This window comes from Bidens hawaiensis, unplaced genomic scaffold (genome assembly GCF_021521415.1).
Source record: "Bidens hawaiensis isolate Kalapana, Puna unplaced genomic scaffold, B.hawaiensis_p1.1 tig00044259_1, whole genome shotgun sequence".
Lineage (NCBI taxonomy): Eukaryota > Viridiplantae > Streptophyta > Magnoliopsida > Asterales > Asteraceae > Bidens > Bidens hawaiensis.
Window position 1 is genome coordinate 134,354 of NW_027497867.1, and position 14,293 is coordinate 148,646.

The 14,293-nt window shown below is 38.0% G+C and overlaps 1 protein-coding gene across 1 annotated transcript; it reads left to right on the plus strand.

Moving 5' to 3' along the window:
- The first annotated feature begins 258 nt into the window (after positions 1 to 258).
- On the plus strand, positions 259 to 14,065 carry LOC143594862 (BEL1-like homeodomain protein 2). Its single transcript, XM_077074063.1, has 5 exons — positions 259 to 1,219; positions 1,656 to 1,756; positions 9,814 to 10,095; positions 11,443 to 11,503; positions 13,397 to 14,065. Exons 1-5 carry the CDS (start codon positions 314 to 316, stop codon positions 14,024 to 14,026), a joined length of 1,980 nt encoding a protein of 659 aa, XP_076930178.1. The 5' UTR covers positions 259 to 313; the 3' UTR covers positions 14,027 to 14,065.
- Positions 14,066 to 14,293: the final 228 nt, after the last annotated feature.

The following is a 14,293-nucleotide window of genomic DNA, read 5'->3' on the forward strand; positions in this document are numbered from 1 at the left end:
ATTGCCAACTAAAATTTAAATCGTCTGACCATGCAAAAAAATTCAACATGTGAGGTTCTCAAACTGTTTTTTTCACAAGGACATGATTAATATATCTTTTTATGTATTCATATGCACACACTCTTAACTTGTATAAAAAGTCGGCCATATATTTCTCTCTCACACAGACTCTCTGTCAAGAAGGCCATTGCATCGAACACTGGATACTGTGAAGAGACATAGAAAGGAACAACAAATTGAATTTTGCGTAGCTACGATTCTTTTTGTCTTTCATTCTGATCAACATTTGGAGTTTACACAAACTGATCTATATATGTATATACATGAAAGTAGCAAGAGAAAGGTCGTGTTGAATTCTATGTCACAAGATTATATTTTCAGTTTGTCACATGACTTTGAAAGACCTGCATCTCAAGATCCACAGCAGCAAATTAATCAGATCCGAAGGGATTCGCTTAGGATGCAAGGCTTTGAGCTACCACCGACCTCACTAGTCGGGTTAGAAGATGAGGGAACGAGTGGGATGTTGTCCGAAATGTTTAATTTCCCAAGTGTTGGCCAAAAAGAAAACCCTAATCATCAGGTTGGAGATTGGTATGGTAAAAGTGCTGAAGCCATGCAACTATTTGTGATGAACCCATCGCATGGATCTCCTTCCTCCGATCAATGTTCTTCATCAACACTTCGCATGTTGTTGCCTAACACTGTCCCATCTTCAAGTTCCACACTCCACCAGCAACAAAGTCATGGGCTTTCTTTATCTTTAGCTTCTAGTTTACAACACTTGGAAGTGGCTAAAGTTGAGGATTTAAGAATTGGTGATGATCCAGCAACCGGGATGTTGTGTTTCAATCAAAGAGATCCATATCAGAATATGCAATTGCAAGGAGCTGTAGGAGGGGTTATTAGTCCAACCCATAGTCCAATTTATGTTGGGTATGGATCATCTTCATTAGGTGTTGTGAAAGCATTGAGGACTTCTAGATATGTGAAGGCAGTCCAAGATTTGCTGGGAGAGTTTTGCAGTGTTGGAAGGGGTGAATCAAAAATGAACAATTGCAAGTCCGGTAACCGTGACACAAATCAGAATCCGAGTAACGGTGAGGACTGCGGTGGTGGTGCGTCTTCTTCTTTGTTTAAGGATGTTACCCCTTTGTCGTCTGCTGAAAGAATCGAACATCAAAGACGGAAAAGCAAACTATTAGCCATGCTTGATGAGGCAAGTCAATCAATCTTTCTCTCTTTAAAGAGTTCTTGGAAACAATAATTAAGAAATTAAAGCGTTTAACTTTAGCTACTCTATGCTCATATTTTCCACGAAAAAGCTTTTAAGTTTTAATAGGAGAGTATTTCATCAACTATACAATGTTTGACGTGTTTAAAGATTGATTTGTTCCAATGTCTTAGAATAATCAATCTTATTAATTTATAATACCATTAACATCATACCACCAACAGTTAATAAGTTGTGTTATAATTGTTGCCGTTAATTACAGAATGGTTCAAAGAAATGAATGCTCAACTAACAAGGAGACAAAATTATAATTTACGTTTGGGTCATTTAAATTATGTAAATATGTTGCTTGCTAGAATCATCATATATGTTTTTGGTTACATACAATATTATGTCATTAAGGTAACTATGTGAAAACCAGGTGGATCGGAGATACAATCACTACTGCGAACAAATGCAAACGGTGGTGAATTCATTCGACTCAGTATTGGGTTTTGGTGCTGCTGTTCCATACACATCATTGTTGGATTATATGGACGTTTCGGGTCAAGTCAACGTGACCGACCCGAACGTGACCCGGATAGAGTTACACCGGGGGTAACGAGATAAAGGCCTACTTAAAGGTTAATTAGGCCCGACACATAAAATAATTATACGGACAGGGTTATGGACTAGGCTTTGTTTGATTGGACTCAAGCCCAAGATGGTTAATTGTTAAACCCTAAGTTAATTACCTATAAATACATACTCTTTATCTATTTATGGTAACCAATCTAAAATATCACAAACCCTAGCTGCCCACTTAGTTCCGGCGCCGAAATCCGGCCACCCATTTTTCCGGCGAGCCATTCCGGCCGTCGTGGACATCACCCAGCCACCGCCGCACATCCTATCAGTAACTACAAACACCACCGCAGCCTCTCATGAGCTCCAATGCTGTTTAAACCCCAGATTCGTTTTTCCGGCGAACTGGGTTATCTTCTCCGGCGAGCTCTACTTTCCGGCGAACAAGGTTTTTGGTTGCTGCTGGTGTTGCGCTGCTAAGGGAGTCGTCTGTTGTTGGTTGCCGTCCATTGCTGCTGTCTTTATACCCATTGGAAGCCGCCGCCGCCGCTGCTCACAGCCGCCGCCACCGGACCTCCATTTGGGTGCTTGATTGTGTCTCATCTCTAGTGTGTCTCGATTACTCCTCGGTGTGTCTTCCCGGTTCTTGTTAACCGAGGTATATCGAAAACACCCTATGGTTGATTATTATTTATGTTATTCGTGCTCGTACGCGTTTGTAATCGGATCCGGGTTCGGGTTTCGTTTTGGTTCGTTTTAACTCGTTATATCCGCTGCGTTTTATGACTCGTTCATATACTCGTTTATTAATAATGATTAATAACTATTGAAACGATTCTTTTAACTAAAACGGGTTCAAATATAATAACCGTTTTCGTTCCGAACCACCGTTGAAACCCAACAGTGGTATCAGAGCCGCGGTTACAACGTACGAGTCGATACCGGTTCGTTTAAAACCGGATCTACATCTTAAACTTTAAATCGTTTAAAGTTTATAGATCTAGAATTATTTTCGAATGATTTTGAGTTGGTCAAAGTTTTGTTTATTTTATTTGACCAAGTCAAAACGACCCGAAATTTTATTTATTGTGAATATGTAAATCTGGCCCCGACTTATGTGTTTGTTTGGTTGTGTTTGGTGTTTGAGCTTGTTTTGGCCATATGGTTGGTTCAAAAGTTGTAAAAAGGTTATTATTTAATTTTTGGTTTTCTTTTGGCTATTAAGATGGTTCAAATTTGTAATAGGACATATTAATGTTAGTTTATAAATTTGTAATTAAGAAGACGCGAAGATAACCGAGGACGAGCTCGAGGACCATTTTGGAGTTAGTGGGAGTTCAGGCAAGACGACGGGATGCACGGCGTAGTCCATCCTTGTGGTTGTTTGTGTTGTGACCCCTTTACCCGATCGGTCTCCCTAATTGGCTCTAGCGAAACCGATCAACTTTTGGCCATAAAGGATTTGCATATTTTTGTTATTTGCTATTTGTGGTTGCTTGGTTTGATTATAATAGGATTATAATATCACCAACCTAATACCAAATAAATTGGAAAATAAACATTTTATTAACCGATTTTGTTTTGCAAATTAAAAGCGTTTTGATTTCCAAAACTAATAAGTTATTATAACTTAAAATTGGTTAGTCATATCGCTACAAACTTAGTTTTAATAGGTTATTTAAAACTAAGTGTCCTGAGAGATGAAAGAGTTCATCTATGCGTCGCGGTAATAAATACAGTAAAATTTGACTTTTACTCTATTTGGTAATTTTAAAATTAATCCCAATTAAAAAAAAAAACCAATAGTTTATGCCAATCCTACTACAAGTCACACTTGAGGCATATTGCGAAATTTCAAGTGTTTGGAGCTACAACACCGCACTTGTTTTCTAGCATATCCCTTCAAGGTGAAAGCGTTTCGTTGACACATCTGGTGCTTTCACAAGTCACGGTACTAGGACAACTATTACTTTACTCTTCTGTTACGTGCTAAAGCTGTCTGGAGACTTAAAGTGGGCAAAGATGAGGCCAAACGTATCAATACAGACAATCGTTGTCTTTATAGGCCTCATAACCGAGAGTTGTGCTCTATTCACAACTGACAATCGTTGTCGGTCTGTCTAACCATTTATTAATGTTGTGTGCTACAGCTGCCTTTAATAACTGGAAGCCAGATTCTCATACTCCTAATTAATTAATGTTATTGGGTCATTAATAATAGGACTAAAACGTCGAAAATACTAATTAAATTTACTTTTGCTTAATTAATCAGATGTCGTCAAACGAAATTTCACCCTACGCCCTTAAGACTATCCTCGAGAAGGATAAACTGAACGGTACCAACTTCATCGAATGGCACCGCAACTTAAGACTTGTTCTAACCATGGCAAAGCGCCTGTATGTTCTCGATGGACCTGTTCCAAACGAGCCTGAAAACAACACAGCCGCTGCACGAAAGGTTCTTGACAAACATAAGGATGACTCGGCTGAGGTCTTTTGTATTATGCTAGCCACCATGGCTTCTGAGCTTGCTAAAGGCTTGGAAGACTTTGGTGCCTATGAGATGCTTGAGAAACTCAAGGGCATGTTCCAGAAACAAGCCCGTCAGGAACGTTTCGACACCATGAAACAACTCATCGGTTGCAAGATGGCAGAGGGGTCTCCCGTCAGTGCTCATGTTCTTAAGATGAAGGGGCACATCGATCAGCTCAAGAAACTTGATTATCCCATGCCCGATGAGATAGCATCGGATTTCATCCTCAACTCTCTCCCCAACTCATACGACCAGTTCGTGATTAATTTCAATATGAATGGTTGGGTGAAGACAGTGCCGGAGCTTCATAACATGCTCAAGACGGCTGAGATGAACATTCCTTCTAGGACCAATCAAGTTCTGATGATTCGATCTGCTGGTGTCAAGAAGCCAAAACCAAAGAATCGGGGTTTTAAGGGAAAATGCAAGAAGAAAGTTACTGTTGCTGCCCATGTTGCCACCAACACTAACAAGGTGGTTGCAAAGAAAAAGCCGCCGTCCTTTGAGGAGCGCAAATGCTTCAAATGCAACCAAATGGGGCACTGGATGAGAAACTGCCCCGAGCACCTTGCTGAGATTAGAAAGAAGAGAGCCAATGGTGAAGGATCCTCTGGAGGTATTTCCATATACGTTATTGAACTTTTCACTGTCTCTAGCAACACATGGGTATTTGATACCGGATGTGGTTACCACATCGTTAATGTCTTGCAGGAGCCTGAGAAGTGGAGGAAACTGAATAAAGGCAGCATGGAACTCATCGTTGGAGATGGGAAGAGAGTACCAGTTCTGGCAACTGGAGTATTTCATTTTACTTGTCCATCTGGCATAGTTTTTCCTTTAAATAATTGTTTGTATGCTCCTCGCTTGACCAAAAACATCATTTCAGTTTCGTTGTTATTTGAAAAAGGATTTAACTATGTTCTTAATGGCATGGCTATTTCTGCTTACTTAAATGATATCTTTTATTTTGAGGCTAAACCTCGAAATGGTATTTATGAGATTGATGTTCAACCTGACAATAACGTATATCATCTTTCAAAACGTATCAAGACTAGTGTCAATGATACTTTTCTATGGCATTGCCGACTTGGCCACATAAGCAAGGCAAGAGTTAAAAGACTCCAATCCGAAGGTATTCTTGAATACACAGGACCAGACTCTTTTAACACTTGTGAATCTTGCTTAGCTGGCAAACTCGCCAAAGACTCCTTCACTAATAAAAGTGAACAAGCAAGTGATCTATTAGGACTCATACATACTGATGTATGTGGACCTTTTAGAACCATGACTAGAAACCATTAAAGATACTTCGTTTCTTTTATCGACGATTATAGTCGATACGCTTATGTGTATCTTATGAAACACAAGCACGAAACTTTTGAAAAGTTCAAAGAGTTTCAAAGCGAAGTGGAAAAACAACTTGACAAAACCAGTAAGATACTTTGATCAGATCGAGGTTGGGAGTATCTCAGCACAGAGTTCATCACTCATCTAAAAGAGTATGGAATTGTTTCACAGCTCATTCCACTTGGCACACCCCAACTTAATGGCGTGAGCGAGAGGAGAAATCGAACTTTGCTAAACATGGTTCGATCGATGATGTGTAGAACCAACTTGCCTCACTCCTTTTGGGGTTACGCCCTTATGACCGCCGCCCGCATTGTCAATCTAGCTCCAACTAAGAAGATAGACAAAACACCATATGAGATATGGCATAAGGGAAAGAAACCCAAATTGTCTTATCTTAGAGTATGGGGATGTGATGCTTATATCACAAGTGAGTCTGATGACAAACTTGATCCCCGCGGCGAAAAGGTTGTTTTCATTGGATACTATTACAAAAGCGGTTATTACTTCTTTCATCCTGATACAAATACGATTTCTGTCAGGAGGAAAGGCTACTTCATTGAAGAAGAATTTCTTAGTCAAGGAACTAGAAGTGACATTGTCGATCTTGAAGAAATTCAAGATCCACAATCAACCGCTGAGAAAGTTGGAGAGTCTAATCAACAAGTTGTTGTTGCTGATACATCAGACGTGAACACAAGCGTTCGCAGAAGTAGTAGGACTCCCATACCAAATTCTAGATACTTATGTCATCTAAATGGTCCCGAAGTCTTATTAGTAGCCGAATCTGGGGACGAGCCTACTAACTACAAGTCTGCTATCTTGGATCCGGGATCCAAGAAATGGCAAGATGCCATGAACGCTGAGATGCAATCTATGCATGATAACCAAGTTTGGAACTTGGTTGAGCTACCCCCCGATAGTCGGGCAGTAGGGAGCAAATGGATTTTCAAGAGAAAAACCGACATGCATGGAAATGTGCAAACCTATAAGGCACGGCTAGTCGAGAAAGGTTTTACTCAAACTCAAGGTGTTGACTATGATGAAACCTTTTCGCCCGTTGCTATGACTAAGTCAATTAGGATATTGCTTGCCATTGCTGCATACTATGATTATGAGATATGGCAAATGGATGTCAAAACCGCTTTCCTTAATGGACATCTTTCTAAGGTTTTGTCGATCCAAAATATCCTAATAAGGTTTGCAAATTGAACAAGTCCATTTATGGACTTAAGCAGGCATCTCAAAGCTGGAATCTTCACTTTGACGAGAAAATCAAAGAGTTTGGTTTTGTCAAAAACGAAGATGAACCTTGTGTTTACAGAAAGGCTAGTGGGAGCACTATATCATTCCTCATCTTGTATGTGGATGATATACTGATCATTAGAAACGACATTCCTATGCTTAAACAAGTTAAGCAATGGTTGGAATCTTGTTTTGCAATGAAAGATCTTGGAGAAGCCGCTTATATTCTGGGAATAAAGATCTATAGAGATAGATCTAAGCGGATTCTAGGGCTTAGTCAAAGTAATTACATAGACAAAGTGATGGCATGCTTCTCAATGGAAAACTCCAAGAAAGGAGTTGTTCCAATGACTAAGGGAACCGTGTTGAGCAAATCGCAATCTCCGGCAACGGACATTGAATCTAAACGTATGCAAGCAATTCCATATGCTTCTGCGGTTGGCTCTATAATGTATGCTATGTTGTGTACTAGACCTGACGTGTCGTATGCCTTGAGCATGACCAGCCGTTTTCAACAGAGTCCTGGCATTGCCCATTGGACTGCTGTGAAGAACATTCTAAGGTACTTGAATAGGACCATAGACATGTTCTTGGTGTTTGGGGGAGTGGAAGAGGAACTCACTGTAAAGTGTTACTCTGATGCTAGCTTCCAGACTGACCGAGATGATTCTCTCTCACAGTCGGGTTTCGTCTTCACTCTCAATGGAGGAGCTATTTATTGGAAGAGCTCCAAGCAGAGTGTCGTGGCGGATTCTACCACCGAATCCGAATATATAGCCGCATCTGATGCTGCTAAGGAGGCTGCTTGGATGAAGAAGTTCATCACCGATCTCGATGTGGTTCTGAGTATTCACAAACCAATCGAGATATTCTGTGATAACACAGGTGCTATTGCTTAAGCCAAAGAGCCAAGGTCTCATCACAGAACCAAACACATTATAAGGAAGTTCCATCTTATTCGGGAAATATTGGAACGAGGTGACATCGTGATAAGCAAAGTAGACACAGATCAAAATCTAGCCGACCCGTTCACTAAGCCAATGACTTAGGACAAACATGTTCAGCATAGAGATGCTATCGGGCTTAGACTTGCTAGTGATTTATTTTGATTTAGTATTTGGATGTATGAACGTTTTATCAGTTGTACTTTTCTGTTCACTTTTGATTTAATGGTTAAATGCAAACGTTGAATGATACAACTGTGTTCATTTTAATACGTTTAATCCGTGAATATTGTATTCTAAATTATCCGTAGTCGGTCAGACTCGTGGGAGCGATTCTGAATTAAGACTATTCTGACTTTGGACTCAAGTAGTTGACTTCCAAACTCACAGACCTCATTATGAATGACGTTGGATGTAACTCGCATCAAATCATCTTCATGGATCTTAATCACAAGATGTTTTGATAATAGTATGCTCATTTAGTATCCTTAGACCTGAGATACATATTAAAACTTTCGTTTACCGAGGAATATTCTTTGATCATGTCAACCGCTGTTGCGTAACTGCCAGCCATAAAGGCATTGGTTGGGAATGTTCTGGAGTTTAGTGGGAGTTGTATGTAGTCAAGATGGGATTCTGTACTCTTACATTTAAATGTAACAGTTAGACATATTAGCGCCCTCGTTGATTCAAACTGGTAAAGTGTGAGGCCTCACCCAAAACTAACTGTGTGTTTGATTGGACCACTTTGACTCTATATCTAGAATTACAATAATTGAACGCCATATGGGAATGATATGATCCATGTCTCATAGTTCATTTAATGTCTTATACAGAAATGATAGATGACAACGATTACTATATTCATTGTCTTGCAATATGGTATTCCAAGATACTTTGGTTATGGATTTAAAATGTCATATTCGGTTGGGGACAGCTATGTGTAGCTAGAATGCCTCTGACTATCAGCGTTGTGATACTTGACCCAAATACGTCCAAGTGGGAGACTGTTGGATTTTATGGACGTTTCGGGTCAAGTCAACGTGACCGACCTGAACGTGACCCGGATAGAGTTACACCGGGGGTAACGAGATAAAGGCCTACTTAAAGGTTAATTAGGCCCGACACATAAAATAATTATACGGACAGGGTTATGGACTAGGCTTTGTTTGATTGGGCTCAAGCCCAAGATGGTTAATTGTTAAACCCTAAGTTAATTACCTATAAATACATACTCTTTATCTATTTATGGTAACCAATCTAAAATATCACTAACCCTAGCTGCCCACTTAGTTCCGGTGCCGAAATCCGGCCACCCGTTTTTCCGGCGAGCCATTCCGGACGCCATGGACATCACCCAGCCACCGCCGCACATCCTATCAGTAACTACAAACACCACCGCAGCCTCTCACAAGCTCCAGTGCTGTTTAAACCCCAGATTCGTTTTTCCGGCCAACTGGGTTATCTTTTCCTGCGAGCTCTACTTTCCGCGAACAAGGTTTTTGGTTGCTGCTGGGGTTGCGCTGCTAAGGGAGTCATCTGCTGTTGGTTGCCGTCCATTGCTGTTGTCTTTATACCCATTGGAAGCCGCCGCTGCCAGCCGCCGGACCTCCATTTGGGTGCTTGATTGTGTCTCATCTCTAGCGTGTCTCGATTACTCCTCGGTGTGTCTTCCCGGTTCTTGTTAATCGAGGTATATCGAAAACACCCTATGGTTGATTATTATTTATGTTAATCGTGCTCGTACGCGTTTGTAATCGGATCCGGGTTCGGGTTTCGTTTTGGTTCTTTTTAACTCGTTATATCCGCTGCATTTTATGACTCGTTCATATACTCGTTTATTAATAATGATTAATAACTATTGAAACGATTCTTTTAACTAAAACGGGTTCAAATATAATAACCGTTTTCGTTCCGAACCACCGTTGAAACCCAACAATCATTAGCACAAAAGGCAATGTTTTTGGCCATTTTCGGTGTTTAAAGGATGCAATTGCAGCCCAATTGAAACACAGTTGCGAGTTATTGGGTGAAAAAGATCTGAGTACTTCTGGGATGACCAAAGGAGAGACACCAAGGCTTAAATTGCTGGACCAAAGCCTAAGACAACAAAGGACATTCCATCAAATGGGTGTGATGGAACCAGAATCTTGGAGACCTCAAAGAGGCTTACCCGAACGTTCGGTTAATATATTGAGAGCATGGCTTTTCGAGCACTTTCTACACCCGTAAGTCTCTTATTCTTCTTTTTTCTAATGATATATATTGCATTTCAAGTTGAATCTTGGTAATAAAATCATGGGTGAAGCTTCATTGAGGCCCGAGTGGCCCCGCCCCCCCTGTTTTTTGCGCAGTAGTGTAAATTCACCCGTTTTCGGCCGAAAATTTTTATACATAGTGTAAGTTTAGCCTTTTTCGGTTAAAAATTTGAACCCGGCCCCCCTTCATTTGTGAATTTTTGTATACATTTTGAGCTCGGCCCCCCCGGTGCCTTAGTCCAAGCTTCGTCATGAATAAAATTATCAGCCTCAGTGAATCATTTCAAGTTGAATCTCAGAATTTGAATGAAAAAAAGATGTTACAACTTGCATAAGTTCGGTTGCATGACTGGGTAGAGAATTGTCTAGAAGTACACAAACTTTTTAAAAACGACTAAAAATACTCAACTGAATCACAAATTATCTACCAATTAATCAAAAAACAAAAACAAAAAATAATATAGACAAGAAAAGGAATTTGTGATGATGGGAATTAAAATTTTAATCATGAAGTGATAGATTAAGATAAGAAGAGTGTGCTTTAAACAATGGTAGCTAGGGATCTGTGTGTGTCGGGTAAGCCTTTATGGTTGAGAGCGATTAAAGAAATAAAGATAGAAAAGCAAGAGTAATATTTTTGGGTGCAGGCTGATGTTGCCTCCCTAGCGATAAAGCTGATAAAGTGGTTCTTTCATAATATGGTTTACTAGATTATTCTCTCTATATCATTCACCTCTTTCACTTACGTAAAACATCAACTTCCAACACATGTACATCAACCATAGGGCCGAAAAGTGTCCGTGTCTTGGTTTTCATAGGAGAAAAAAACACAAAGGAATTTACGTATGTAGTAAACTGTCGTTTACTTTTGTGTAAACTATAGTTTATAGAAAAACAATGATGTATGTTTACTAGAAATGGTGTCCGATAAAAGGGGCCCTCTTTGGAAGACAAACAGGAAAGATGCCGCAAAGAACAAGTCGTTTTGATTGATTTGGTAGTCAGTTTTGAAGGTTTTTTTATAATATTACATCAAGATAGTGACAAACAATTTAAAGCTTGTAACTTATATGAAACAATATTAAGATATATATGGTACATAAAACAAATTTGAGTGTTATGAGCCATGAGGTACAACTCTTGACAGATGACATGTGACAATGAGGCGGGTAAATCTAGTGATAGATTGTACATAATTGTCTTATTTAACTTAATTGGATTAAATACGTACATCTGGTAGTATCAAATGCTTTTACTTTTAATGTGGAGATTTATCATATATCTAGTGCCATTTTAATTGGATATAGTCTTTCCCAGGTATCCTAGCGACTCCGATAAACACATGTTGGCTCGACAGACTGGCCTCTCCAGAAACCAGGTTCGTTCGCACAATCTCTCTTTCATGTATATATAATAAATTTGCTGAATAAATTAGCATGTCCGTGTTATAATGAGTTAGCTTTCCTTTTAATTCAACAAACTTCACCTTGATAATATGAAATGAAGGAAGGTATACAAATTAATGAAAAGTTTCATTGGATTTAGCTGGTTCATGACAATTTTTCATCATTTTTCTATTTCACTAAACACTGTTAACGAATAGATATTTTAAGCGTAGAGCGGAAACATGAAAGATAAATAAAGAGAATGGTAGAGCTGAGAAATTGATATATTTTTTACAAATTGTCAAATAAATACAAAAATCAAATAAATGGTAAAAAAATAAATGATTTGTGAGCTTTACACTAAAAAATAAAATATCTAGAAATTTCCAAAATTTGGGAAATCTAAAGAAATTGTGTCATTCGGGTTCAATAAACGAGCCAAACCGCTTATGACAGTCTGTCACATGATCCGGCTCATCGAGACTTTTTCATCTGCTAGTTGTTGGCTATAATATTCGGATTCCATGGTATGCTTTTTTTTATTTTATATTTTACATATTTCTACCATGTTTTCCACTCTATATAGTTTGTAGACTCTTGGATAAGCTCCGTATTAACTTTTAATAAAGGATTTTTTTATCCCCCACCTGCACACTGGTAGAAACAATAAATAAAACTATATGTACATGAAATATAGAAGCGTAGGTTGAATTCTCATGCTTTCGTCCTATGATCATTTTTCCTTGTCCTCTTCCATTGCTACCATCCAACTCTCTCACCTTCATTTATGCTTTCATTAATTTCCCCATCTATGTTCAATATACTACAATTAATGCATATATTTTAGTATATATATTAAGTTAACCTATTATTAATGATATGATAAAGTTAGCGTACAAATGAAATTAACGTGTTAATTGTGAGATAAGTAGAGTAATTATTTACTTATATCATAGTAATTATGTAATTACTCGACGATATAATTGCATAATTACTCTACTTGTATATATAATTACTTTATTTGATTCTTACAATAAGCACGTTAATCTCATTTGTATTTGATCCAAACCCATTAATAGTATATCACGATATTTCTTGAAAACTTACGTTTGAAACATCATTAATATTGTGCATACAATCCAAGCATTAACTTACGCGGACAACAAATGAATGTGGCATATCTCCTTGCTCATTAGATTTTTATAACACAAACATGAAACATTATGGGGCAATTAACTTAAATTAGCGTCTTAGGTATTGCAAGGTATTTTAATAAAGAGTGTATCTTTCATGCAAAACCCAACACTCCATTAATTTGTCCAAGTACTCAATGTATTTTGCCATACCAGTTGTCTAACTATTATGGGGTTTATAAAATTCTTTTATTTTAGGTTTATACAAATGTTTCCATAATTGATTTTTAAATATAAAGAGTAAATTGTTATTTTGGCTCAGGTAATATACATCTCATAGACCTTTCAGCAAAAATTGAAACTTTTGGACGAATAAACCTCTAACGTTTAAATTTGTTTTTGGTTTTGGCCATGTGCGAAAATCACAACCAAAATTAAATGCGAGGGGTCAGAAAAGCAATTTACTCCTTTTTTTATTTCGTTAAGATAACTGATGTAGTTAGCCTATGGGACTAATTGGCTAAATGAAATTATATACATGCAAAACAAAATCCTGTTGCTGAATTAGGGTTCATATATAAAGAACACCTTAAATCATATATAGTGCTAAATTAGGGTTCACAAAGTTAAGTAATTTCTTTTAAATACTTTCACTTTTCGCCTTGTTTCAAAAATCACATTTAAATACATAAAATTAGTATTAGTATTGGATGGTTTAATAATGGTAGATGTGTTTGTGAGTGTGCTTTGCAGATCTCAAATTTGTTCATAAATGCAAGGGTCAGATTGTGGAAACTCATGGTGGAAGAAATGTACCAACAAGAAAGCAAAGAAGAAGCTGAAAACCTTAATCACAGTCCTCATCATCATCAAGATGAAGATCAAGACAATGATAATAATCAAGAACAAGAAGATAAAGAAAACCCTAAATCTCAAAATAATAATAATAATAATAATAATAATAATAATAATAATAATAATAATAATAAGACCAATAATAACCAAGTACCTCCACCACCTCTTACATCAGCAACACATGCAAAACAATCTGAAATCAATGACTATGAAAACGACTCTTCAATGCTTGCAATGAATGCAGAATATTGTTTCTCGGAAACCCAAGCTGCAGCTATGTACTCTGATATATCAAACACAACCGGCGGCAGTACCAGTACCGTGGCACCACAACCCTATGATGGTGACTCATGCCAACGCAGTAGCATGCTTGCCACCGAATGCAGGACCACTACAGGAGATGATGCTGCTGCTGACATGATTGGATCAAGACTCATAACATTTGGGACCACTTCCGGCGACGTGTCACTCACTTTAGGGTTACACCATGCCGGAAACCTACCGGATGAGGTGCCTTTTTTCAGTTAGAGTATTTGAGGGGTTTAAGTTATTTGCTAGTAGATCATATCGATATACAGAATTACTAATTTGTATTTGAAATTATTAATTTTATTAATATTAGCAATTAGCCATATGACTTTATGTGACTTAAGTCTAAGTGGACTTTGCATTTTAATGTTGTTGTATTTAATATTTATGTTTATATATTACTTTTATCATGTTTTTCTATATTTATTTTGACTGTGTTACTTCTTTTGTTATTTATAGCTTTTATTTTCTTCTTATATATATTTG